At 53.0% G+C, this 26,322-nt stretch overlaps 1 protein-coding gene across 5 annotated transcripts in view; it reads left to right on the top strand.

The window, feature by feature from the left end:
* The first annotated feature begins 2,689 nt into the window (after nt 1-2,689).
* The window catches only part of BCL11B (BCL11 transcription factor B), a 94,683-nt gene continuing 71,050 nt past the window's right edge, over nt 2,690-26,322 (top strand). For 2 of the 5 annotated variants that reach the window (XM_064486235.1, XM_064486233.1), the window contains exons 1-2: nt 2,690-3,710; nt 17,055-17,420. In XM_064486235.1, the coding sequence (XP_064342305.1) occupies nt 3,653-3,710; nt 17,055-17,420 (424 nt within the window). In that variant the 5' untranslated portion in view covers nt 2,690-3,652. Of the gene's footprint in view, nt 3,711-17,051; nt 17,421-26,322 lie in introns of all 5 variants that reach the window. The other 3 variants (XM_064486234.1, XM_031454288.2, XM_064486236.1) reach the window with 2 other exon arrangements.

Below are 26,322 nucleotides of genomic sequence, written 5' to 3'. Positions count from 1 at the left end.
TTAACAGCTTTCAGCGCTAATGATGCCGTGCCAGACGGGCAGAGGGAAAAAAAGGAGACTGGAGCGGCAGCTGGGATCGCTCGCTGCCTGCGCCCGGCCGCCTCTCCCGAGAGGAGGAGTTGGAGGAGGAGGGCGAAGGGGCCAGCGCAAGGCTGGGCAGGGGCAGGGGCAGGGCAGCCTCTCCCCGGTCGCCGCGAGGTGGAGCGCGCCGGCGGGCGGCGGCGTGTCCAGCCCTGCGCCGGCCCGCCTGCGCGTCCCTCTTCCCGCCGTCGGGGCAGCGCGGGGCCAATGAGGAAGTGCTCCCCGGGTCAGTCGCAGCCCGCGCCGCCCCCTGCCCGCTACTTCCTGCTGGGGTTGGGGCGGGGGTGCCCCCTCCTCGGACTCCGCCGCCCAGGCGCGCAGGAGTTGGCAGCTGCGGCCGGGGTCCCGGAGCGCCTTGCGCAGTCCGCGGAGGGACACCCCCCTTTTCTTGGAGGGGGCTGTCCTGTTCACCATGCCCACAGACCGGGTCCCCCGTACTTGTAATCAACCCCCAGAGGGTGAGGGTCTCGTGTTGGGATTTCGGGCGCCGGAGAGCCGGCAGCGCGGGGCTGCAGGCAAGCCGCGGAGATTTGAGTCTAGATCTGCCCCCATACGCTGTGTGACCTTGGGCAAAACGCTAACCCTCTCTGGACTTCACACTGTCAGTCCTCAGAAAGAGAGCTTACTCCTCTCCCAAATTTAAGAATGTGGGCGAGTTGGGATGGCCGGTTTATGGTTTTCTTAAGAAGTTTATTAAATGCGTGTGTGGGCATTTTTTTTTTTTAAACTTAGGCCACTTTCCTGGAAAGATTTTCGTGGTGGGGCTGGATGGGAGGAGAGGGAGGTGCTTCTAGACTTTGGACCACGTGGAGGTGGAGTATGAGTGATGGGTGGTGGGCAGCAGTGTGCAGTCCCAGGTGGGGAAGTAGTGCCAACTCGCTCCCCTCCCGCCCCCCTTCGCCCTCACACTGCCCCCTCCGCCCAGTCTCCACCCGCTCGTCCGCCGACCCTGCAGCCGGGTCCGCAAAACTGCATGCTAGGGCACATTTTATTAATTTTTGGCGGGGGCGGTGGTGGCTCGGGCAGGGAGCTCTTTCTGTCCTCGCTAATGGGCGCTGAACTGTTAAGTTTTTGGTGCCGTCGCCCCACCCAAGACCTTGGGGGCGAACACCGCCCCCCAGGAAAAGGGCCCGAGGGAGGCGGCGCGCCCGGAGGCGTCATGGCCCAGCCTTCGCTCCGGTGAGGCCGCCAGAGCCCGGCCTGGGGGCGGGGTGGGGTGGGTGCAGCTGGGCTCGCCTGAGAAGCCCAGCCCTGAGCCAGGCCCCGACCCGCCCTGGCCGCCTCCGGCCCAGACCCAGGAAGCCCTGGGAAGGGAGAGGGGGCCGGCCGCGTGGCGCGCCCAGTTGGAAGGTCAAGTCACGGAATAGATGGAGTTAGCCGCGGCCTGAGGAGGGACGGGGAGGTGGAGGGAGGGATGTCCACGCGGCCTGCGGCCTGGCCTTGTCCCCGGGCCACGAACAGGCCCCCACAACTCCTCTTGTCCTCGCCGGCTGGAGATCAAACGGCTGACAAGGCAGCTGCGTCCTTCCCAGTCTGACGGGCGATTTCAAGTCCTGTCCTGGGCTGAGGAGCCCGTGGCGTGGTGGGGGTGGGGGTGCGTTACTTCCAGGTTGTAGTAATTGTCAGGGGGTGGGAGGGAACTAGGGGGCCTCAAAAGTGTGTTCGAAGATCCAGCCACACTTACTTCTGGTCAGCACGTCCAAGAACCTCCCCCACATGGAGCACCCCTGGCCCCTCACCCCCACGCTTCCCGCAGACCTGGGCGTTGGGGGTGGCGCCCGCGTTTGACCCCGAGGAATTATAGGGGTGAGGTAGAGGGGGCGCAAAGATTCGGGAGAACATTCCTTCCGGAAAGGGACTCCAACAAGGTCTTACGGTTCCCCTCCCCCATATGTGCTAATTCCCTCCTTTTGGTATCTTTTATTTTGTCCACTTTGCTCTCCCAGAGTTGGTAATATCAGGATTAATATGGAGACACTTTCTGGAAGTTTAACCCAAACCCCTCAATAAAACAAACGTAAAAACCACCGAGCTACTTTTCAAAGGAGATGAAGCAATTGACCATCTCCCCCAATCCCCGTGTCGACCCCAACCCTCTTTCACAGCACCCCCCCACCCAAGTCCGAAAGAGCTTTCGGATGAGTGGGTGGGGACTAGCGTTGATTCAACTTACTTCCAAGTACACCGTACTCCGCCCCCTTATCAGGGGGTCCTGCTCCCTGGAGGGGAGGAGGGATGGAGAGGATTTTCTTTTATTTAAAAATACCCTGCCCAGCGTCCTCCCTTCCCGCCTCCCTCCCATTTTGCGCTGCCAGTGCGCGGGGAGAAGAGGAGCGCACAAAAACGCTGCACGTGTGGCCGGCCTGGACTGCGGGTGTGCGCACGGGCGAGTGTGTGTGTATATATGTGTGACTGTGTGTGTGTGCGCGCGCGCGAGTGTGTCTGTATGTGTGTGTGCGCTTTCTTGTTCTCTTACAGGGTACAATGTTAAAAAGCCACCGCTAGTCGCCCCCAGTGCTCCGACTCTCTGGGTCTTTTTGTCTCTAGTGCAGATTAAACGTCACGTCCGCACTTGAACTTGAATTTTATCCCATTGTACAGAGGCAGCCCCAGCCATAGAGAGACCGAGAGCTCCCAGAGAACCCGGACTCCGCCATCTTCACGTTGCAATCTATAGCTCCCAGTCCGCGCCCGCACCGACCCAGGCGCACTGGGCAGGCTGCCCCTCAGCCCAGCTCCCCCTGGGCCCGCGGCGCCAGGGGAGCGCTGGGGAGCGCTCGCGGGGACCCGGCAGCCTCTCCGGCCGGCGCCAGCCCGCCAGGTGAACTGGGAAAGAGCCGCTCCTGGAGCCCCCCAGAGCCTCGGAAGGGTCAGTCTCCGAGAAAAAAACCAGGCAGCCCGCAGAAAACCCAGAAACAACCGAACCGGGGCAGTTTTACATTGCTTTGGGTTTTTTGAGGGGGCGGGGTGAGGGGGTACGAGACAAGTCCCCAAGTTTTCTTTGCTTTTTTTCTTTTCTTTTTCTTCTTTTCTATTTGTTTGCACCCCCCCCTTCCCCCCTCCTGGTAGAAGTGCGCTTTCCACCTACCAGACCCTGAAAGAAAAGTGTCAGGAGCCGGTGCAAAATCCGGTTTAAGTTCAAGAAGACATTGGGAGGTCCAGGAGGCCAAACAGTTTGAAGAAGTGTAAGCGATTTTTTTTCCTTCAAAAGAATATATTTTTAAAGAAACCAACCAGTCCGCGGCAAGCAACAGCAGATTTTTTTTTTTTTGCCTTTCTTCTATTTTAGATCGAGAGGTTTTCCTTTTTTTTTTCTTCTCTTTTTCTTTTGGCAAACAAAACAAAAAACAGCATAGAAGAAACAGCAAAATAAAGAAGAAGAAGAGGAGCAAGAAAGGGCAAGAGAGGAAGGGGGGAAAAAAAAACAAAACACCAACCCGGGCAGAGGAGGCGCGGCGGCGGCGGCGGCGGTAGCGGCGCGGCGGCGGCAGCGGCGGCGGCTCGGACCCCCTCCCCTGGCTCCCCCCATCAGTGCAGCTCTCCGGGCGATGCCAGAATAGATGCCGGGGCAATGTCCCGCCGCAAACAGGGCAACCCGCAGCACTTGTCCCAGAGGGAGCTCATCACCCGTAAGTGTCTGCGGCGTGCGGGCGAGGGGCCGGAGGATGGGGCTCCGGGCACCCGGGACTGGGGACACCGAGCCGGGTGCAGCCCGGCCAGCCGCTGGGGCGGCCCACTGGCTTTCAGAGGCAGCGGCGTCGGCCTAGAGCCTGGTGGTGGGGGCGGGGGGGGCCATAGGAAAGTTTCTTTGCAGCCCGGGGAGTCGGGGCGCTGCGCAGTCAGACGCGCCTCGGGGTCGGGGGCCTGCGGAGCGGGCTCCAGGCCGAGGAGGGGGCGCGCAGGCTGGAGGAGGTGTGTGTGTGCTCGCGGAGCCCGGCTGGACGCTCGCCCCTCCGAGCGGCGTGTGTGGCGGCGGCGGCGCTGGTGGCGGGGTTTGGAGAGGAGGGGGAGGGGGCTGGGGGAGCGGAGGGGGAGGGGGGAGCCGGGAAGTGGGGAAAAGTTGGCGAGCGCGTGGGTCCGCTCTGACGGCGCGGGCGGAGAGCGGGGTGCGCTCAGGCCTGGGGAGACGCAGGGCCAGGGACGGCCACCGGCTCCGAGTTCCCCGGTCGCGGCTCCCAGCCGGGCAGGGCGCCGGCCACGCCGGCCCTAGGATTCCTCAGCCGCCTTTCTCTCCCCTCCTCTTGCTATTTGCAAAAGAATCCAGCTGCGCGGCTGTTTGCTGGGCTCCTGCACCCCCACCCCCCATTTCCCCACCTCCGCCTGTCTTCTGGGATGATCTTGTCTTCTTTTCCCCAACTCCAAAAAGAAGGGTGGGGGTATTGGGGGCTGGTAAAAAATCCCCGCCACAGGGAAAAAAAAGGGTTGTCAGCTAGAAGTGGGAAGAGAGGGATGTGCTTGTAAAATAGTAGGGAGAAAAAAGGAAAGAAGGAAAGAAAAAAGGAAAAAAGGAGAGAGACCTATCATTCTCTTACCCATCTTGCTATCTCAGATCTTTCATCTTCCCGATCTAAATAAACAAGGCAGGTCGCAGTGGAAATCCACCGGCTGAAATCGTGTGGATTTCAAGCAAGTGGCGAGGCGGGCGAAGTCAGGCAGTGGGGCAGAGACGCAGCAGCTTCCTGCGCCCCAGTTGGGTTTATTTAGAAAAGGGAAGAAGCGTGCGGGAGCGGGCCAGGTATGGGGGTTTGCTGGGGAGTTCGCCCGGGTGCCTGCACAGTTGCTCCGGGAAGGTCGGCTCGCGGCGCTCCCCGCCCGCCGCAGCCCGCGGGGCCGCTGCTTCGCGGCGCGCAAACCTTTCCCCGCGGTCCTTTCTCTCGTGCTGCCTGGGTCGCCGTTCCCTTTTTTTTTTTTTAATTGCAATAGAAATAAAACATCCTCTGGGTGCCCTCGAAACCGCGGGCAGGTTGTGTTCCTGCAATCCTCGAGCACCTCATCAGGTTGGGGCCGGGCTGCCGGCGCGGAGCTGGAGAGGGCAGCGCGCCCAAACGCCGCCGAGGACTGGCTGCGGGGCAGCCGAGAGCCGAATATTTATATTATATTTTAAAAAATTTAAATAAATAAATAAATATATAAAAGGGGTTCTCCCCTCCCCTGTAAACCCAGCATAGGAGCCATCTGCTCGGAGCATTTGCTGCTGCCATTTCTCCTTTGTTACAGCAGATCCATTAGTAAGAATTTGTGGATTTATTATTTTTTGGGGAGGGGAATAGATATTAAAGTGGGCTTGCGTTGGGAGAAGGATGCCTTTTTGAAGGGAGGGAAGAGGACTTCTCTTGTATTTTTCACCATTGTAACATCAAAGAAGACTCGCTGGTTGCATTTAAAACAAAATGTTTTGCAACCAGATTTGAGTCTGGTTTGATCAAGGTCCTTTTCGCCAGTTGACATTTCGTCCTTTACCAAGCCGGTTGCAGTCGCTTATTTTATCTCCCTCCACCCCTCTTTAGATGGTGGAGTGGCTGTTAGAATGTCTCCACTTGCAGATGCCTAATTTCTTCAGGAGGCAATTGGCCCCACTTTGGCTCTGTATAACTGCAAGGGTTATTTTTGAGGAGGGGAAACTTGGGGGGAGGTCCAGGAAGGGGGAGTTGTTGGGGGTGCATTGGCAAGCTGGCTGCAGCGAAGGATACAGGAGCGTTTGCAGTTGTGTGTAAAGGGGGAAAGAAGCAGGTAGGTTTGCTTTGCTTTTGCTGTCTCCTCCTCTGGCATTCCTGGGACCTCAGGAGGAAGCCCCGGCCAGAAGGACGGGTGGCAGCTGGGCGTGGGGCGTGAGGGGTGCCCGGTGCAACCTCCTTCCGTCTTTCATTTGTTCCCCGTCTCTCAGCCTCGCTCAGAGCGGGACTGGGGAAAGCCGGCTGACACTGGAGCAGTGGCAGGGAAGAAGAGGTGGGAGGAGAGCAGGGGGCAAAGGATATCCCGCCTGCCTTTCAGGGGCACATGGAGCCCAGGGCATGTGCAGGGGGTTAAGGAGGGAGAGTGGTCCAACCAGTTTTCAGACAAGGCTATTTATTATCCCAAGGCAGCTGGCTTTTCTGTCTGTCCTGTGTCACTCGGGAGGTGGGAGTGCAGGCAGGGGAAAGGAGAGAATTGGATGCAGTTTAGGCTGTCTGGCCTCTGTAAGTGCCTCTCCACAGTGATGCAGGAGTCGTAGCTTTAGGGTGCTCTCGGCGCTCCTGGCCAGCTACATGGGTGCTGTCAGAGCCCTGACCTGGGATGCACATTTTGGATTTTAAATGTGAAAGAAACCACCTAAAACGTGGTACATTTTCAGTTTAGGTGGCAGCCCACTGGCCTTAGGTTCCTTAGAGATGATGCAACTGAGGATAACTGATGGTCTGAGAAACACGAAGAGCACACAAACAGCATTGAGAATCTTGCAGGGGGAGGGGGACAGTCAGAGAAGGGCTCCAGAAAGAGCTAGTTAAATGTACAGACAGGGCCAGCGAGAAGAGGAGCGAGGTATAAAAGAGAGTATGGGAGACAGCTGGAGATGAAAACCTGGGCTTCTGGTTTGTTTCAAAATGTTTGACCCAGATGGATATGGCTTTTAAAATCGGAGGACAGACACAGCTATTAATAAAAACAAACACAAAACAACCCAGTGACAATAGTGAGGAGAGGAGGATGAGGGACAGTGACTGACCAGGCAGAGGGAAAAGGGCTGCGAGCTGCGGGGTGAGTGGAGAGGCAGATGAACTCCAGACCATGCAGGAGCTCTGAGGCATTCCCAAGAAAATAAGAAGTCCGTGGTAGATTACACAACCCCAATGAAGGTGATTTTTCAACAACCCAGCGACAGGCTTTCTTGGAAGATTAGTAATTTTCCGCATGCATTCATGATTTTGCAAAACGACTCGAGACCCAGGATTTGACGCGGAAGTTGGGCTAACTGTGTTAATTCCATCGTTGCCTCTTAAATTAGGTTTTGCTGTTGCTGCCGGTTTTGAAGGCCACTGTGCTCACAATGCTCTGAACTCCCCAGGGTAGAGTGTATCTCCGGTGGCCTGTGTGTCTTGCAAAATTGGGTCTCCGATACATTTCATAAGACCTAGGCCCCTCTTTTTTTTTTTTGGTAGTTGGTGGGGGGAAGTGAAGTTTGTATCACTTCTGCACAGAAGGGAACCCCATATCATTAGAAGTGTGATATAAGTCAGCTGCTCTGATTCCAAGGGAGAATCAAAATGTGTTCATGCAAGGTGTTATGCCAGGCTGATGTTATTCATTTGTAATTCACACCTGAGAGAAAACAGTCATGAGCCTATTTTAACAACCCCTAATATTTTTAAAGGGTAGTCTTTCCCTCCCAGAATGTGATGTATAGATGCATTTTTTTTTTCTTGAGGGTGGGAGGTCGCTCTCTGCCTGTGCTTTGGCCTTGGTGATTTTTTGTCTGGCCTTCAAAATATTTCGTAACAGAAAACGAGTCATGTCTCAAGTGCTGGAGTGACTGCAGTTGCTTTGGTGAGGCCGGCCTTAGAAACATGGAGGGAGGCTGAGGTCAGATGCTTGGGTGTGATGCTTTGTGGCCGCTGTGCAGGGCTAGATGGGTCTCACTGACCCAAGAGAAGGCCAACTTTTGGTGCATTGGATAGTAATGATCATTCTGTCTCAGGTGAGATGGAAACACGCAAAACAGTTCCCAGAGATCAGTTTCTGACTGCCGAGCGAGCGCACCAGTCTCTCTAGCGCCTTTATCAGAAGCGAGCCTTTGGCACCGGCTTTGGGCTTAGAACACGGCTCGCACCAGCCTTCCGTTTTTCCTTTTCATCTCCTTTCTCGATCGCTTTGCATTCTCTGTTGCTTGTTGTGATAAAGTACTTTCCAAAATAAACTTTCGGTTGAATTGGCTTTGGGTGGATGGCAAGGCTGTAACGCGGAGCCAGCCGCGCCTGGCGCCACTTGGCAGCTAGGGGGAGCTCGGCGCCCGTGTCATGGCTTAGAGCCGGCGCTGCGAGGGGCCGGGAACCGGCTTCCATCAGCCGTGAAAGCAGTTTACGTTGCTGCAAAATGTCTTAAGTGTGAAGTTGTAATATTGATTTTCCTGCGGAGATCCGAGAGGGACAAATTGCGAATATAAGTTTGAGAAATCTATTTTCAAGCTATTGGCATTGACTTACAAGACCTCACTAGGTGGGGGGATGGCATTTTTCTTTTTCTTTTAATTTTTTTTTTAAAAACAATTACAATTGTTAGTTTTGAACGGGTGTGTTTCCCCCCGATTAGCCTGTGGTGATGACTTTCTGAAAATTCTGTTAGGCCCTCTAGGCATTCATGATGGGGCGGGGGGTGGGTGGGTGGAGGTAGGTCTCTGAAGAGTGAACCTCATTTTGTCCATTTCTGTGTTGCACGTCACAGACCCAGGGATCTGCCGAGAATCGCTGCTTTGGGGAATCATGTATCTAAAACAGTTTGATGAATGGAAATCCTTTTAGCTCAGATTTTATAACACTTGGATTCTCAATTCCATTTATTAGGTAACGTTCCCACTGTACTAAGCGAAATAGCACCATTCCCCAAAGATATAAAATGCCAACTCGAATAACATGTAAAACTTTGTTTGGAAGGACTGTGTGCTTGCTAGACCCAGCGTTGCCAATACCTTTCACCCCAAACAGTGCCCTTAATGGATGGCTTTTAATGAGACTACTCCCCTAACCGTGTAATTTCATGCTGGGGAGTGTGTGTGCTTTTTGATCCCCGGATTTCTGGATCTATAATGTCGTCTTCTCCAAGTTCAAGAAATCTGTGACAGCGCAGTTAGCCCTGAGTCTTATGCTTGAGTTCAGTATATGTGCAGAAGAGGTTACCCAGCGACAGGAAAGGAGTGCTTTATTCTAACCTGAAAGAGAAATAAATTAGGTCAGACAAAAGCCCAGCGCTGTCATCAGCTGGAGAAAGAGCCTTCACTCTCCAGGACAGAAGGCCAGCAATTTATCTGATGATTTCTCTACTTCATTTAATGTTTGAATTGAGCCTGTTGTAAGCATATCGTGGCAGCGAGCTCATTTGACAACTCAGGGATGAAGTGTCACTGTCATCTTGAAGCTTTGGGCTGGGCAGTGGCCTCTGGCCTGCAGAAAACTGTTAAAAAAAAATTGACTTTAGAAACCCCCAATCCTTTGCCTCGGGACTTGGAGTTTTACAAGCTGTAACTAAGCACTGACCACAGATACGACAATGAAGAAAAAATATGTATATATGGGGAAGGGCAAAGATGGGGCCCTTGACCTTTGAGGACTATCTGCTGTATCTCTTATGGTTTAAGAAAGGACCCTCTGGTGGTCTGAGTAGGGCCTACCTTTAGCTGGAACTCTGCAGGGACTTTGGGTTTAATGCTGTTGTCACATCTGGGAGGACAAAGGAAAATAAATGCTTTTGGGGGACTGTGTGCTGTACTGCACGGCCAAGTTATTGATGCCTGCCTAGCATCCTTCTCTGAAGGTGGTGTTAGCTTTAGGTCCACTGGCGTATTTTTTTCATGGGGAGAGGGACAGTAGAATGCCAGGAATGAATGTCTGTGTCACCCGGCTGCTCTGAGGATAGCTTTGTCCTTCCCAGCACTCTTTATTTACTCACAGGATTGGGCCTGGGGGCCTGTGTGGTGTCCCCCACCCACTGCTCCCCATCCCACAAATGTCACTTCTCAGAGAGCCAACGGTCAGTGAGATCCGCCCACGTTTTCGTCCCTTGTTGACCGCCTCCCTTGAGCAGTAGTTTTCCCCAGGCGTGTATAAAAGTGCGGAGAGCAGGCTATTTGGAGACACATGAAAGCAAAGGGACACACTTCGTGTGTCTTCTGCACGAGCCAGGGAGGGGGGTGAGGGCAACAGCATCGTTTTTACTGGCAAAAGTGACACCAGATCGCGGTTTGATTAATGGTGCTACATTCACAGGGACTTTCGTCCGGCATTTTGACATATGCAAGTCTTTTGTGCAGTTGCTGAAATTCAAGAAATTCATTCTTTATTTCCTTTTCCAAGGCAGCTGATAATCTGCTTGGGTGTTGAATTAGCCAGCCCTCGCTTTTTTCACTGTAATGAAATCCCAGACCACACAAAATTAGGTAACTTCAAAGTAAAACAAAAAACAAAAAACAAACCAAAAAACCCTCCCTTTTACCCAACTTTTTTTATCACCCCCTTCCACTGAACTGCTGAAGTACAAATACATTTGAGAATGTTCTAGCGAGCTCTCTACCAAAACAACACGCAAAAATGACTCAAGGAAGTTGAATGCCAATGTTATGTGATTAACATGGGCCTCAGAGATGGGAGCGCTGCTAAGAATTAAAACAAAAGGGGGGGGAGTCATGTTTAAATTTCTACCTTGGCGACGAGATGCTGAAAGCAGCGTTTGCCATGGCTGTCTGGGTGTCAGCCTCAGAGAATCTCTTCCAGTTAAAAGCTTGTAGTTCGGCGTCCTGTACGGAGGGTCCTTCTTTTCTTCTGTTGAGCACCTTTGAAAAAGCACAGCATTAAATAAAACAAATCTCTTCGTTGGGCCTCAAAGAATGCTTTCCTATCGCATCATGACGAGCCCTGTTGCGTCTGAAGATTTAAGGCGTTTGCAGTTTTGAGGAATCTTCTGAATGTGTTTAGAAGGATTTCTGTAGCCACACATTTTTTTTCTTTCTTTAAAGAACAATTTTATTTATCAAAACCTAGGTCCCTCCTGTCTTTGGTATATGGTGGACTTGCCTTTTTTCTTAGTAACCTTTTAGTTTGGGATGGGCTCTGTGGCTATGCCCGAACGCTGCTTCCCTCGTTCGTTGGGTCTTTTTTCTGCTTTTGAATGTGTGAGACCTGGCCTCCTGAGCTCAGTTTTGGGGGATCTGGGGAGGTAGATGCAGTGGGGGTGGGGGGAGGTTGGATTAAGTCTGTAGAGCAACTTAGGGTATTTTTCAGGGAGCTATTTTTAATTTGCAGAAGTATCCTGAGGGGGGGGGGTGCATAGGACAATGTGTGTATATGGGGAGTGTGGAGTCTTCTGGCTGGGTTCTCCCTGTACCCCAAACCTCTCCTCAGATCAGGAGTCTTCCACCTTCCTGATATGCAGGCCAAGCCTAGGCCTTCCCTCGTGGGCCCAGCCAGCCAGACTCCAGGTCATTTTCACGGGAAGGAAACCCACATTACAGATAAGATTGTGCCCTGGCATCCTTCTCTCTGCCCAGATACCAGAAATGTGGAAGATTTCATTTTGAGGCATGTGCTGCGTTTGGCGTGGAGCAGACAAGGCTTCATGGGGTGGCGGCCCTGGTGTACTCCTGTCCCCGCAGCTGATTTGAGGGTGCCGGGGAGGTGGCCTTGGAAGGTCTCTTGGGGAGGCTCGGGGCCTGGGCCACCAGCAATGTGACACCTGGAACAGGCTGGAGTCTGCTCAGCCCTCTTCCCTGGAGGGCAGGTGGTCCAGGAAGAAAGGGCTCATTTCTCTGAGTGACCTGCCGCCAGCCCAGCTGTGCCCTCCCTGGGTCCGGCGGCAGCCCCGAGCTTGCTGGTGGCAGGAATTTGGTGGGCAAATGGGGCTGAGGGCTGGGACCTGAAAGCATCCTATCCCTTTGTGGCCCTGTGAGGACATTCCCCCGAACACGTGCCTGGCTAGGCTGAGGCTCTGTCTCATCTCCGACCCCTCTGCCGGCCCTGCCTTCTTCCCTCTGTGCGGAGAACTTCATAAAACCTCCTGTTGTGGCTTTAAGCATCACCTAGTCATGGATTATTCTCTCCGTCGAGAATTGATTCCTTCTCTCTCCCATCCACCCCTCCGTCCCTGCCCCCCACCCCACGGTTGTTATTTTCTCTTGGATCCAATAAATTAAAAATTGATGGCAGCCCAGAAAGTGTTGTGCTCCGTCGAGTGTGCGTTTTGGTGGCGTTTAGGTGTCGCCTGGGGTCTCAGCCCCTCCCTGAATGTTCATGGGGAGGAGAAGGAAAAGATCGTTCTGCAGATTATTGGGAAGCACGGGCTGCCTGGCCAAGGCTCTGTCTTCGTAGGAAGCAGGTGTAAAGCAGAGCTCCGGCGGAGGGATGCTGAACATTTCTCGTAAACACGCGTACAAATAGGATGGTGGCTGTGACGTTGGCAGCCCACGGTTTTGAGAGCCTGGCACCCCTCCCCTCCCTCCTTCCCCTCCCCCTCATCAGTGAAACAATAATTCTGCATATGTTTTTCCTGGTCTGTGGCTTAGCCATTAAAGGTAGAGATTTGGATTTGAATCATTGCGGGGTTCAGGGGAACACGGGGTCTGTGTGCTGTGTGTGCAACAGGGTGCACACACCGTGCTCTGGGGACAGCAGGAGACCCGCCCCTGGGCTGGAATTCCTGTGGGGCAGGTGCAGGGGCAGTTGTCAGAGGAGAAATGGGCAGGCGGGGCCCTGGGAGCCCAGCATGTGGGGGAATCACTGGCCAGGTAAGGCCTGCTAAGCCTTTGCAGCTGCTGGGGGCCTGTGGGCGGCTTGGCCGGGCCGGTGTTAATGATGTCTTTCCATTTCTGTCTTCTGCCCAAATTCCTTCTCAGCCAAGCTGAGGCCTGGGGGAGTGGTCTTAAGATTGAGGGCTTCCCTGTCCATTTAACAGCGATATCCGTTAGTATCTGTGAACCCTGATTTCACTGCTTCTAAATGCATTTATCAGCCTAGCCTTGTAAATTAAATGTGGTTTTGTTGTAAAAGAAAATTAACTCTGTGTGTGTGTGTGTCCACGTGCTTTGGGATTTCACATTTCAGAATCCACCCCAGTCTGATACCTGACATTTAAACGCTGCTTTCATTCATTTTTCCTTTTAATGAGTCAAACATTTTAGCAATCCCTCTACTTTACTCGGCTCAGAAGAGTGAGGGCAGCAATATTTTCCAGGGTTGCCTGACACTTGGGGAGCTTTTCATGAAAGCAGAAATCATCTCAGAGGGGAAGAACCCCTCATCTTTGCCGTCTGTCTACGAAGGCCCGAGTTTGCCCGACAAGGCAGCCCGGGGTGGGGGCGGCGGGGGGCTGGCTTGGAGGCCTGGGACTTGGAAAGGCTGCTTTGTCTTCACGTGGTGCTTCACTTTCCTGGTGCTTCCTGGTCTCTGGGTGGTAGTTCGGACCGCCGTGCCTGTCGCAGCAGAGGCCTGGTTCTCCGGGGCTCCGTCCACGTGCCAGCGAGACAGAGAAAGGAGGGTTCTAGATGGGCCAGGCCTGTCTCACTTTGCCTTTTCTGAGCTTGGCCCAGTGGCTCTTTCTCCGTGTATTTCTTCCATTAGCAATAGGGTTCTAAGAAGGGACACACACACACACACACACACACATGTGTGGCACACACGCACCCCACACGCCCAGCTCAGTATCCGCCTGCCAGCGGAAACGAAACCACAGCCCGTCTTTGGGGTGTCTCTGGAGGCCTTGAGCGTGAGATTCAGCAAGCTGTCTTGGTCCACCCGCTCTGACCCCAAAGTTTGACAGTTTGGGGGCTCGGGGTGGCTCTGCTGCCTAAACACTGCGGGGTGACGTTGCCACCTTCCTGGGAAGTGCCTTCCCCAATAGGCCAAAGCCCAGAGCTCCCCGCCCTGGGGGGCGTGGGGAGAGGCAGCCTCGCTCTTGGAGCTGGGTGAGCACCCTCGTCGTCTTCGGGAGTTTTACTTTCAAGGCTGCAGGTGGGAGAGGAAGGAGGCTTTTTGGGTTCTTTTCCTCCTGGACGTCCTGGGAGGAGACAGGGAGCTGCCCTGGGTCTGAGAGCTGGAGACCTGAGATCAGAGCTGTTCTGGGATCAGAGCTGTTCCGGGGGACGGGACGCTGGCAGAGCCTGGCTGCCCAGGGTGGCTGCGAGGGGACTGGAGACAGAAATCAGAGCTGAAGCTCAGTGAACGGCTTCGGGTACTTTCAGACTCAATTACTGGGGCTCACAGGCTTGCAGCATGAAGGAAGTGGAAAGGGCAGAGACTGCCAAATAAAGGAAAGAATACCAGATGTTACCAAAAAAAAAAACAAAACAAAACAAAACAAAAAAACCCAAAAAACAAAAGGAGAAAAAGGAAAAAGTGCTGGAACAGAGTCCTTAGCAAAAGATGGAAGGGAGAGGGCAGAATACTTCGCGGACAGGCCTAGGTGACCTGGGCTAATTTTTAAATTAGTCTGTGTTTCTTTTGAAGGAGAAAATAAGTTGGAAATTCTGTAGCTTAAAACCTGCTAGCCGAGAGGAGACATTCATGCTTCCTAGACCTTCCACCACAGAGAAGGGGTGGACAGACTGGCTGAAAAAGTGAATGAAAAGCAAAACCGAACAGAAACCGAACAAGGAAACCAAAGATGAAATTAGACAATGGCGAACACCTCCCTGCCCTCAGAGAAGATGATCAAGTAGGGAATGTGGCTGGATTAGCTGCTGCCTTTGTTTATTTTTATCAAATGCCCTTACTGATGCAGCTGGCTGCTAGGCCTGCTCAGGAGAGGCCTTGAAAACGGGCCCAGGTACCTCCAGCCTCCCTACCGCAGAACTCACCCGTTTCATTTGAATTCTCAATTTCGTTTTGTCCTTTTTTTTTTTGCTTTTCAGCTCATTTCCTTTGTGTCTCTTTCTCTCTCTCTCTCTTTTAACAAAACAATATTTTGACATCCTCCTCCCATTTATTAGAGTTCTTTCTCTAGCAATGGTGTACAATACATCCTTATATTTCTAAAGAACTGTTTTCACAGCCCTCTCCTTTGGCTCTGAAATTATGTATATGTAATTGGTAATTAAAGGTGCGAGCTTTTCAATATAAACAGTATTGCTCAATGTTAGATCATTAAAGGGAAAAGAGGCACCGAATAATTACCTTTTACATTCTGACAGACCGTTCACAGGGACCCAGTCCCCCCTAGAACTGCTGTTCGTCGTGAGGGCTGTGATTACATTTTAACCATCTTTTCATAAAATAAATTGGTAAATTAATTACGTGGCATTGTCTTCTAACTCCTTTTAAAGTAAACTTCGATTTCTTTTTACAGTGTAATTGATGGTTTCTGGGGCTGCCTTTTGTGCACGTGGCTTCTCTTACCTTATAGGTTCTTTTTGTGGGAGGGCATGCAGACGAGAGATTTCGGATTTCCTCCTCTGCGGGGTGTCTTTGCACTGCCACGTTTCCAGTGCGTGGCTACATGTAATTCATTCACGGCTCTGCCTGCTTTTCTATAAGCACAGGCAGGATCTCAAAGTGTCACTTCCCTTCTCAGCGGTACCTGAGCCACACACATAGCCCATACAGGGTGCACGTCCTGAACCGTCTCCCTGACGTTTGGCCTTCTACATGGACTCTCACGGGCCCTGAAGAAGCTTGTGTTCAGAAAATACAGGACAGTGATTTATATGTAGGATGGAAGATGCCACAGAATTTTTTCCTTAAATTATCTGTTCTTTGGCTCTGGCCCGTCCATAACTTCACTGCCACGGAATGTGTTTTTCCTCTCTTCCATTTCTTTTCTCTCTGTTCTTCTGTGGTTTTCATTATCCTTTCCTAAATACCATACCACTTAAAATATACCTGCCTCCTTGGGTTTCTGGCCTCTGGCTGCCCCCTGGCTTCCCTGAAGACCCCGCCACTTGTGCCCTTCTACACCACTACTGACATTTGCTCTCGAAAAATTCCACCCCGAATTTGTTCAGACCTGGAGGGACGGTGCCACCTTGTTGTCCACTTCCCTTATTTATGACACTGTCGGCTGCTGCCTTTTCAAGTTTTCCCTGAGGAGGTTGCTGCTTTTCCAGGCATCGATTCACTTCAAAATATTTGGGTCCTGTGCCCCCTACGAAAAATAAAATAAAATAAAATAAAAAATAAAGAAAGGAAATAGATCGGCTGCTAAAGAAATATGAAAATGTACAGCCCATTGAAAGTGTGGTTTGTCATCTGCCAACAAGTGCTTTTGGAGTCTAAAGAATTATTATTTTCTTTCTTTTCTTTTTCGGGAGTGAAAATAAACCCAGCAAACAAAAAAGGACAGTGGGGAGTCGGTGAGTGTTGGGAAGTGTACAAGGCGATGGAAGTCTGACCGGGAGCAGGGAGTTTGGCAGGAGAGCCGCTCCCTCTTTCAGCCAGCCGACGTGCAGTGACTCTCCCCAGCATCGTTTCCCCTTCGATATTTCTTTTCGAACCAACGCTCACCTGTCGCTTTCTGAGCGTGTGGGCTTCTTTCTCTCGGAAGAACTGGCCCTCGGATGCCCATCTGGGTTTCTGTTTTCTTGTCTGGTGTGCAGCCAGGTCTCAGGTAGAGGAATGCAAGCAGGACTTGAATGAATGGGGAGGACATGAATGAAAGGAGGGAGGGGAGGTAGGGCGCAGCTCGAGCCCGAGCAGGGAGAAGTAGCTCTGGCTCTGGCTCGTGGTTCTCAGCTTTGGCTGCCCATCTGAATCACCTGGGAGTCTCAAAAAAAAAAAAAAAAAGAAAAAAAAAAAGACAGCCTGACATTTGTATCTCAGTGTAATTGATCTGGGGTGCTGCCTGGGCATCGGGGGTTTTCAAAGCTCCCAGAAGAGTCTCAGATGCTGCAAAGTTTGAGAGAGACCTCCAGATGATACTGCCAAGTTGGGGACGGCCCAGTCTCTCATGACACCAGGATGTGTGTGGATGCACATGTGGACATGTTTGTGTCCCTCTGCTAGGCTGGGGCAGGGGCAAATTGGCAGGAAGTAAACCAGAAAGCTGTAAGATCAGTAACACTTAAGCCATAGCCTCTGGGAGCCGCAGAGCTGCTCCCGGAGCCTCAGTTTGCCAATCTGTTGCACGCAGGATGGTGAGCCCCCTGCCTCCAGGAGTCTGGGGGAGGACGTGGTGACTGCCAGCATCCCGCGACGGCGGGGCCTGCCTCTTGGTGGGGAAGGGTTGGAATGAATGATGGGTGCTCGTGACTGCCTAAGTCCATCTTGTCTTCTCTGCCCCCCCCTTCTCCTTTCTCTCTCCAGCAGAGCCTGACCATGTGGAGGCCGCCATCCTCGAGGAAGACGAGGGTCTGGAGATAGAGGAGCCCAGCAGCCTGGGGCTGATGGTGGGTGGCCCCGACCCTGACCTGCTCACCTGTGGACAGTGTCAGATGAACTTCCCCCTGGGGGACATCCTGGTTTTTATAGAGCACAAGAAGAAGCAGTGTGGCAGCAGCTTGGGTGCCTGCTATGACAAAGGCCTGGAGCAGGGCAGCCCACCGCCCTCCTCACGCTCTGAGCTCAGGAAAGTGTCAGAGCCGGTGGAGATCGGGATCCAGGTCACCCCCGACGAAGATGACCACTTGCTCTCGCCCACGAAAGGCATCTGCCCCAAGCAGGAGAACATTGCAGGTATGGAACATGGCAGTCTCCTGGCCACTGCCAAAGCCACCTCCCGGGTCCCCCGCCCTCGCTGAGCTGGGGACTCACCCTCTGTCTGAGGGTGTCGGTGCTGGGAGGGCCCGGGCGCCACCAGGTGGGCTTGCCCTGGCCGAGGGTCCACCGTCCAGGTGACCCTCGGGAGGAGACAGGCCTGGGGCTCAGAGCGGCCCAGCGAGTGATGGTTGCTTTGCTTCTGGCAGTGTGCTCCGTTGTGGGGCCAGGAGTTTGGGATGGAAATTCGGAAGGCTCGTTGGCCCTCACTTTGCTGGTGTTCTTGGCTTAGTCTCTGGCTTTGGAGCCAGCCGGTCTTGGGTTGGAGTCTGTTCTTCACAAACTTGGACAAGTCAGTCTCCCCATCTGTGAAATGGAACTAACGAGACCTCTCTTGCTGGGGTCCTTGTGAGGCTTAATGAGACGTTGCCTGTTGGCCGTGCCGGGCCAGCACTTATGAAGGGGATCGCTCTTTTCTCCTCCTCCACTCTTTGGCCTCAGTTTCCCAGCTGTAAAATGAGGGGTTAGGCCCTTGAGCTCAGAGGCCCCTTCTGATGTTGCCTGATCCTAGAGGTGGGTCTCGGGAGGGGCTTGTGGGAACTTGCTGGAACACTGCGCCCCTTGTGGAAGGTTGGACATCCCCTTTGGCACATCCACTTGGCCGGCCACCTGGACAGCTGGCTTTTACCATTTAGAGAACAGGTGTAGGGGCTTGCGTCCTCTAGCCAGGTGGGCTCACCACAGTGAGTTTGCATCAAGTCCTTCTCTCCAGGCCACGTCGGGGCATGCTAGAGCCTCCTCCAAGGAGCCCGTGCTCCGTGCAACCCGGAGTGTTTGCTTCTGGTTCGTACTTCTGAGCTCAGGGCCCTGGTTGGCCTGTGTTCCCTGGAAGTGGCAGCCTGTCCTGCAGCAAGACGGCCTCAGAGTGCATGCAGGCTAGGGTTCAGATCCTGCCAGTAGACTTTGGACTAGCTTCTTCAGGGTCCAAGCCTCAGTTTTTCCATACGTCCTCAGAGTGATATTGGCAGGCCTGGTGTGAGGATTCAGTGGGCAGGGGCTTCATAAATGCTTTGGCAGTGAAACTTTTTCCTGGGGGTCCCTTCTGGCACCGCAGTGTGCAAGCAGGTGGCTGGCGGGGAAGGGTGTGCATCCCTCTCCACTGTTTGGTTGTGGAAGCCAGGGGAGATGCCGGACGGACTGAGGCTTTGGGTGCTCCTTGGAGGGTGAGCCTGGGGTAACCAGGGCACTCTGCTCTCATGGGTGAGACACATGGGTGTGGACAGGGGACCCTCCCATCACCCAGGAGGCAGGTAGGGTGATGCAGCAAGCCCAGCTGCTCCGTGGCAGCCACCCGGCAACTCTGTGACCCTGGGCCTCACTTTGTCCATCTGTACAATGGGACTAATGAGCTCTCTCTCCTGTGAAGAGACTGCTCTGGTATGCAGATGCCTGCAGGCACGTGTTGGGCACTGGGGAGATCCCGTCGAACCAGACTGGCCTGTGGGCCTGGCCTTCTGGTGGCTGTCCTCACACGAAGTCTCCCACACTCTTCATTCACCAAGGGCACTGAGAACAGTGTCCAGACTGTTAAAGGCCAAATTCTGTGAAGCCTGGTTTCTCAGTGCTATGCAGATCTGAGCGATGCTTCCTTCATTAGGGCTGTAGCCGTGACTGAGAAAGGTGCTGGGCCCTTCTTGTCTATGCTGCTGGGGTCCCCACCCCTTTCTTTTCTTTGTCTGATGCTTGAGGGATAGTTTCCACCAGTGGTATAAACACCTGGCGTCAGTGCAGACAGACCTTTCAGGGGTGGCTTCTGCCAAGGAGACTTGGGCCCCATTCACGTGTCAATGGAAGGGCTTTCTGCTCTAGCCAAACCCCGTCTGAATCCTCATTTCATGTGGAAGGTCTGATCCAGTGAGAGGCTGCAGCTCATTGTCGGTAGGTTTGTTTAAGAAAGCGACTAAATATGATTGCATAAAAGGCAAAGTTAATCTCCAAGGCGGCTTTGTCCTCACCCCCCCACCCTCTGTCCCCCGCCATCCCCCCTTTTTCCGGGTTGTAATATGGCAGCAGCCGACAGTATTTTTATTCTACGTGTGACGAAAGATATTCTTGGCCTTTTCTGTTCAGCAACAGGACGAATGGATTTCTTCATTCTTGAAGAAATATGTAAAATAATCCCTTAGAAGTCTAAAGAGATATGTTTGTTCAAAGCATTTAAAACGTTATTTTAATCAAAGGCACAAAACAGTCTGCATGCTGTGTCAGCTGAAGACGACCATTCCATTTTAACAGCCCATCATGCTTTTTTTCCTTCCCAGTCTCCTTTTTTGCTTTTTCCCTCCCTACTTCGGCACCAACTTTTCTTTTCTTTTTTCTTTTTTTTATTTAATAAAAAGGAAAGATTAAAGAATAAAACTTCAGTGGCTCAAATGTATAAAGTAATTTAATATGGTGGGAGCATTAATTATTTTAGCTTAATTGAATTCTGAGGACTGCAGTAGTTGCATTTTTGTAGACAAGCCCTGTTTATTATTTCTCTGTGTAGATTAACAGTAAAGGAAACAGAGATAACTTTCAGTTATTTATTGTAAAATAAATGTGTCAATTCATGTGTAAAGCAAGCTGCTCAAAGATAATTGAGTCTTTATATTTTAAGAGGGGGACTACGAATCACGGGCGCTTCTCCGCCCGGGCCCCAGCAGTCCGCGCAGCCGCTGGCCCAGCCCCCGGCACCGCTGGCCGCACCCAGGTCTCTCTGGTTCCTGCTTTCCGGCTGTGAGGGGCTGCTCCAGCCTGCCCATGCCCCCGCTGCCCCCTGTCATTCCCAGGGCTGGCCCTGGTCGGCAGCTGGTGAGATGGGGTCTGGGGGCTGCTGATTCTTGGGACTTTGCCTCTGGCTGGACTGTCTGGGCTGAGGTTCCCAGGTGGCCGCGAGGGTACCGCCTTTTCAAGAGCTAGGACTCTGAGTGTGGCCCTGACAGGTCCCAGCCCCCCGGCCAGGTGTTTCTAGAGGCAGGGCTCCAGAGATGGATGGGAAGGGCTGGCCTAGAAATATGTGGGATCTCTTCCACCCTTACAGGCATCCCCTGGGTGAGGACCAAGTTGGAATTCTGTTGGTCATGACACTAGGGTTGGACCTTTCCTTGGGATGGTGTTCTGGAGATGGGTAAAAAGGGAATAGTTAACTAGCACCCCCCCCCCTTTTTTTTTAATAATGAAGAAGTGGGAGAGTGAAAGGAAGACCTTTCTGAAGCCTTGGGCATTCATTCATTCAACAACTGAGCACCTGCTGCCCTTCCCCGCCCTGGACATCCCCACCCGAAAGAACGCCCTGGAGGGGCGGGAGCTTGGTGGGAGGATGGCCATCCGGGGGACTGCTGTGTCCTGCTTAGGGGACATGACTGGAGTGTGAGCAGCTGGCAGCCCTGCTCTTGGTGTGTGTGCTCACGGTTTGCTCCTTGACCACGTGCTGTGGGCGAAGGAGGTCCCTGGAGCTTGTGTCCGAGGCCCATCTGCAGACAGAGGGGTGGCCTTGGTCAGAGGTGGGGGCTTTGTCCTGGAGTGCTGGCTCAGGGGCGGCTGTAGGCTAGATACCCACCTGTATAGGTGTTCCTTCCGTTCCCTAAGATCCCTTCCTGCTGCGTTCTCTCTGCCACTGTTGGAGCTTGGGGGCCCATCCATCAAGGGGAGCAGGAGGAGTGAATCCTGGGAGGTGAGATGAGGGGGGTCCAGCGTTTGCAAAGAGCATGAGTCTCTGAGCTGTTATCTGGGATGTGAGTCTTCAGGAGGCGTGAGGAGAAGGGGGCTTGGGGGAGCTGGGTTTGCAGCCTGCACTGGGAGATGCTGCCCCATGGGAGTGGACCCAGGTCAAGTCTGCCAGCCTCACGCAGCGTGATTTGACCTTCTGAGCTGCAGTTCCCTCATCAGGGAGCCTACCTCTCAATAACTGTGACGTGCAGTGATGTGTGCCTGGCGCATGGTGCGCGTGCTGTGAATACGAGCGCCCTCCTCCTTCCCTTACGGATGCTCTGCTCTCCCTGGTTCCATGTCTCCTGGTATGAGAGTAGCCAGCGTAGGTCTCCCTGGGATGGAGGAGACACTTCCATTGGGTTCTGAGGATGCCACCGTCAGAAATGACCTCAGAACGACTGTCGTGTGTCCTGTCCCATGTGTCGCTCTGCCTTCCCCTGTCTTTAGTCACATTCTTGTCATGTGGCGTCAGCTCTGAGGGCAGGCGGCCCCGGGGGTGGGGTCTGGCGGTCGAAGGAGCACGGGCTCTGTTGCCAGGCGCCGGGGTGCGATTCCTGCGCCCATCCAGGGAAGTCGCTCTGCTTTCCTGGGCCTCAGTTTCCCTGTCTGCACTGACTTTTTGGCTTTATGCTCAGAAGTAAATGAGATGAGGGTGTTGAGCAGCCTGGGCCTGGCCTTGGGTAGACCACTGAGATGTGGAAGCATCTGGAAAACTTTTTAAAGAGCGCAGCAGGAGGTGCTTGCTCTTCTCAGTCAGAATCTTGAAAACTCATCCTGGATCTCTCTCAGCCTTTTCCTCCAGATTCCACCTTAGAATTCCCATTTTATAGCCCCTGATCACAGGCATTTCGTTTTTGGCTTTTTTTTTTTTTTTTTTGGTGTTATCACTGCTTCCATAACCAAATGGAGCTATAACAGGGGGAATGGGCCATCAGATGTCAGCTCTAGGTTTGCCTTCTGCCTTTTTTTCTCTTCCCTCCAAACCCCAGATGTCAGATTTCTAGAGAAATGCAGGAGACAGGCAGCTGGTGACAGGAGGTGGCAGGTACCCCTGGGCTGGAAGTGGCGGGCAGGTCCCTGCTGTGATGGCTCCGCCCGCTCTGCATGTCTTCATCTGGAACCCTGGAAGGGCCGGAGATGCTCCTGGGGGCAGGGGGCAGGGGGCAGGGGGCAGGGCTCACGGCTCACGTAGCCGGCAGGGCACAGATCGGGGGTTTGGTTTGGGGTCCCGGTGACCCATTGCTAGGCAAACTGTGCTGCAGCAAAGGGCTTCTGTTCAGCCGGAGGATTTACACGCTGCTCTGAGAATGTTCGTTTCAGATTTTAAAAAATAAATAAAATAAATGTGCAAAAAAGAATATTAACTCGGCCAGTGGGAGAAACTAAGTAACTTGCTTGTGCTGGAAACCAGAGATAAACCCCGCTTGCAGGTTGTCTTAAAAAACTTGCATTTGATAAATTTAGAGTTGTTATTTTCCCTTCAAATTAAGATTAGTTAAATCCATGTGTGTTGTGGCACGGATTATCTTTTTTTTATTATTAAATCATGACAGCTAATTATTAGTTCTGTCTGCACCAAGCGATGGTGGAGTGTTCCGTCTGAGGGACATGGCCCTGGGCTCAGGCTGGGGGGCTGGGCATGCAGGGCTGACCTCAGAGCCAGGGCAGGGCCGGTGGGTGGTGGGGAAGAGGGGGCCAACCTGGTCACCCACACTGTGCTAAGTGCTTTTCTTGGGTTATCACACCTTGAAATAGATGTCAGTCTTGAAACAGATACTGTTAACCCCAGTTTGAAATAGACATTTGTACTCCCAGTTAGAGCTGGGGCTCAGAGAGGTTAAGGGACTTGCCCAATTCACACAGCAAAGTGGAATCAGACTCAGCTTTGCCTGGCTTCCTCAGATAGCACAGGGTATGGAGGCTTTTAGGAAGAAGTATACTAATTCTGCCTGGCTGGTGGAGCGACTGGTGGCAGGCGCTATCTCCAGGCTCCATTCATGGTGGTCTTTGAAGCCTGTCCCAGGTATGACCCTTGAAGATAACTGCCAGGAACCCTGAGGCCCCCAGAGGCTTTGACCCACAGTCCCAGGCGTCCTCATACAGTGGTCTGTTCTTTCCTGGTGGAGGTTTTGGAAAGGCAGGTGACAGAAAAGCAAGCAATAAAATATGAATTCAGACGGACTTAGGCTGGAATTTTGGTTTTGCCAGTGACTTGGTATATGACCTTCAGTCAGTTGTCCAAATCTCAGTTTCCTGTAAAATAGAGATAATCTTTCTTATCCTTCAGGCTTGTTATAAGGTTGGATTTAGACAGTGTGTGCATATTTGAGGTCCTTGTGCATTGCCAGCTGTTGTTAATAACAGTCATCAGTTGGGGTCCATGGGGGTTCTGGCCTGAGCTGGAGGGATCTCTTTGCCCATTCCCTATTCTGACCTGTTAAGGGGGTGTCCGAGCTTGTGTAACTGGTTGCAGACAGGGCTGAGTCCAGACCCCAGTCATCTCGAGTCGGGACAGGTGACCTTTTGCCACACCAGGCTGCCCCAGGCAAGCCATTTCCCCTGGCAGAGTCCTGATTTCCTCACCTGTAAATGGGGGTTGGGGGGAGTGATCCCTGTCCCACTGGCCTCCCAGGGAGGCAGGAGATGGCAGGTACCGTGTACACTGTCCGAGCCAGAGCAAAGAGTGTCAGCAGCTGCAAATGTGACCGTGGCTCTGAACGGCAGTTCAAAGTTGAAGTAAAAGGAAGACACAAAATATCGGTCAGTTAAAAGCTCATTATTTTTTTTTTTTCCTTTTTAGAGTTGGGAGCTTCTGACCTGTGATTTTTTCAGGTGGATCCGTGCTCCCAGCAGCAGTGGAGGAAAGGGAGGAAGGCAAGTAAAGGGAGAGAGTGAGTGAGGAAGGCTCTGGGCCCCAAGTGGAGACCCGAACCAACATTCAGCCTCTATTATTATTGTTGTTGTTGTTGTTGTTGTTGTTGTTGTTGTTGTTGTTATTAGACAGTAAGTAGTTAGCAGTTGATTTTAAGTTTTCTATTAGGCATTTGACAGCTTTCTCCGACCCCGCCTAATTTTCATGCCTGACTAATGCATAACCACCAGCTCTGAATCTGTTCAGAGGGGGCTCTGTGTCAGTAAGCTGTGTAAATAAGGCAGCCTGGTGGTCACCCCTGTGCCCTTGAATTCCTCTTTTCACTGAGGAAACAAAAAGATGGAGTTTTTCATATTTGGATTTTTAATTTACCGCATCCTTATTAGAGCTTACAATGTGGCAGTCATGGTTTGAAGGGCTTCACACATACTAACTGAGTTAATCCTCCTAGCAACCCCACTTGACCAAAGAGGAAACTGAAGCACAGCGACGTTAAGTCATTTGCCAAAGTCACACAGCCAGTGAGCAGGGGTCCAGAGGGTAAGCGCCGGTAGTCACACTCCTTCCGGTGGCGAGATGGGGCTGCCCGTGGTCATATTTTATCCCACGTTCCCATCCAGTGTCTCCGCCCCACCAAAGCGGTTAAATCAGGTATTACTTTCATTTTGTAGACGAGGAAACCGAGTCATAGAGAGGTTAAATGCCTTGCACAGCCACCCCATGAGTCAGTGTCACGGTTGTGCCTAGGAACCAGGCCCCTTACTTCCAGCCAGTGCCCAGGCCTGGGTGTGATGGTGCCGGTCTTTAACTGTGGCTGGCACAGGCCTCTTCTGCCCTGATTTCCACTCTCAGGGCGAAGCTCCCTGGTGGGAATTGGGGTCTAGTGTGGGGTGAGGGAATCAGGACAGTGGAGCTCCCCTGTCCTACATGTCTGTCCATTTCCTGCCTACTGCTCTGTGCAAAACCCGTCTGGTTAGGAGCTGACCCCTCCCCAGGGTAGGGATGGTAACAGGCAGGCAGGCCTACTGGCTGCAGCCTGGGGAGGGGCAGGCAGGGTGGACTCAGGCCCAAGACCTGTGGCCACAAGCTGTGTGACCTTGAGCAGACCCTCCCCCTCTCTGGGCCTGAGCTTCCTAAGCTGAAATCCGAGAAGGAGCCATCAGTGGTTTGTAACAGCTGCAAACTCCTGGCGGCAGGGTGGGGGGTAGACTCCAACTTCCCACCTCAGTCCCCTTCCTGCCCAGTGGCCCCAGCTGACTTCCCTCACTTGTTATGTATTGCGCTTAGGAAGTAAGTTTTCTTTCAAGAAATTGGTGGCTGAAAATGAAAACCATTACATTAAAAGGTAAACAGGGTCTCTTTCTGCTCCATGCTGTGAAGGTGCTTCTGGGAGGATGTGGTGTGCACACTGTGAGGTTGATGTTTGGGCACGGGCTCCTTGAGTGACCGGGCCCCTTCTGGGCACTGTCCCTAAGGTTGTAGATGTGGTTGGGTACTTGTCTTTTTGTTGTTAAGAGGACTCCCCTCCCCTCCCCTCCAATGTATAAACCTCTGGCCCCGCAAAACCTGGGCCCACTGTGGCCCGGGACTGCTAGATGGCGGTCAGTGACCTAAGGTGGAGTCAACTTTGCTGCAATGGAATCCAGGGAGAAACTCCCAGGTGGCAGGATGGGTCAGGACTTGGAGGCCCCAAGCTGGACTCAGAGGTGGGCAGGCCTTTTTGGAGAAGGCAAGGCTTTATTTTATTTTATTTTTCAGTGGGTTTCTTTTGGGCCTTTCTCCTGGTCTGCTGGGTTTGATCTGGAGGGCCCCCTGGGGGGGCTGGGGGGGCTCAGGAAGGAGGAGTCTGTGCTGAGGGAAGGGCAGTGCGGGAGGGGGAGGCCTGGGAAGGTGAGGTGGGACCACTACAATGCGAGACAATCTGGGGAAGGGGCTGCCTGCTGCTCAGACAGCGTGGAAACTGGGCTCCTTTGGGTGGAAAAATAGCCAAAAAATGGCCTCTTGTTGGAGGTGAGAAGTCAGAATCCTCCACTCCTGGTGTGGAGAGGAGAAGGCAGTTATTTGGATGCACCACCAAGGGTGGGGTGAATCCCCCCACCTTGGACAGCGAGCTGGTTCTCTAAGCCAAGGCAGTGTTTGATCAGGGCTGCTGACCCTGGCTGAGTACCCTGGGTGGCTTCCACGGCCTTCATGGTGCAAGTGTGGACACAGCCTTAGGTGCAGGGAGATAAATTCAGACTGAAAGGTGCAAACAGA

This window comes from Camelus dromedarius, chromosome 5 (genome assembly GCF_036321535.1).
Source record: "Camelus dromedarius isolate mCamDro1 chromosome 5, mCamDro1.pat, whole genome shotgun sequence".
Taxonomy (NCBI): Eukaryota; Metazoa; Chordata; class Mammalia; order Artiodactyla; family Camelidae; genus Camelus; species Camelus dromedarius.
Note: the sequence above shows the minus strand (reverse complement) of the source record. Positions and strands in the feature narration are given on the sequence as shown.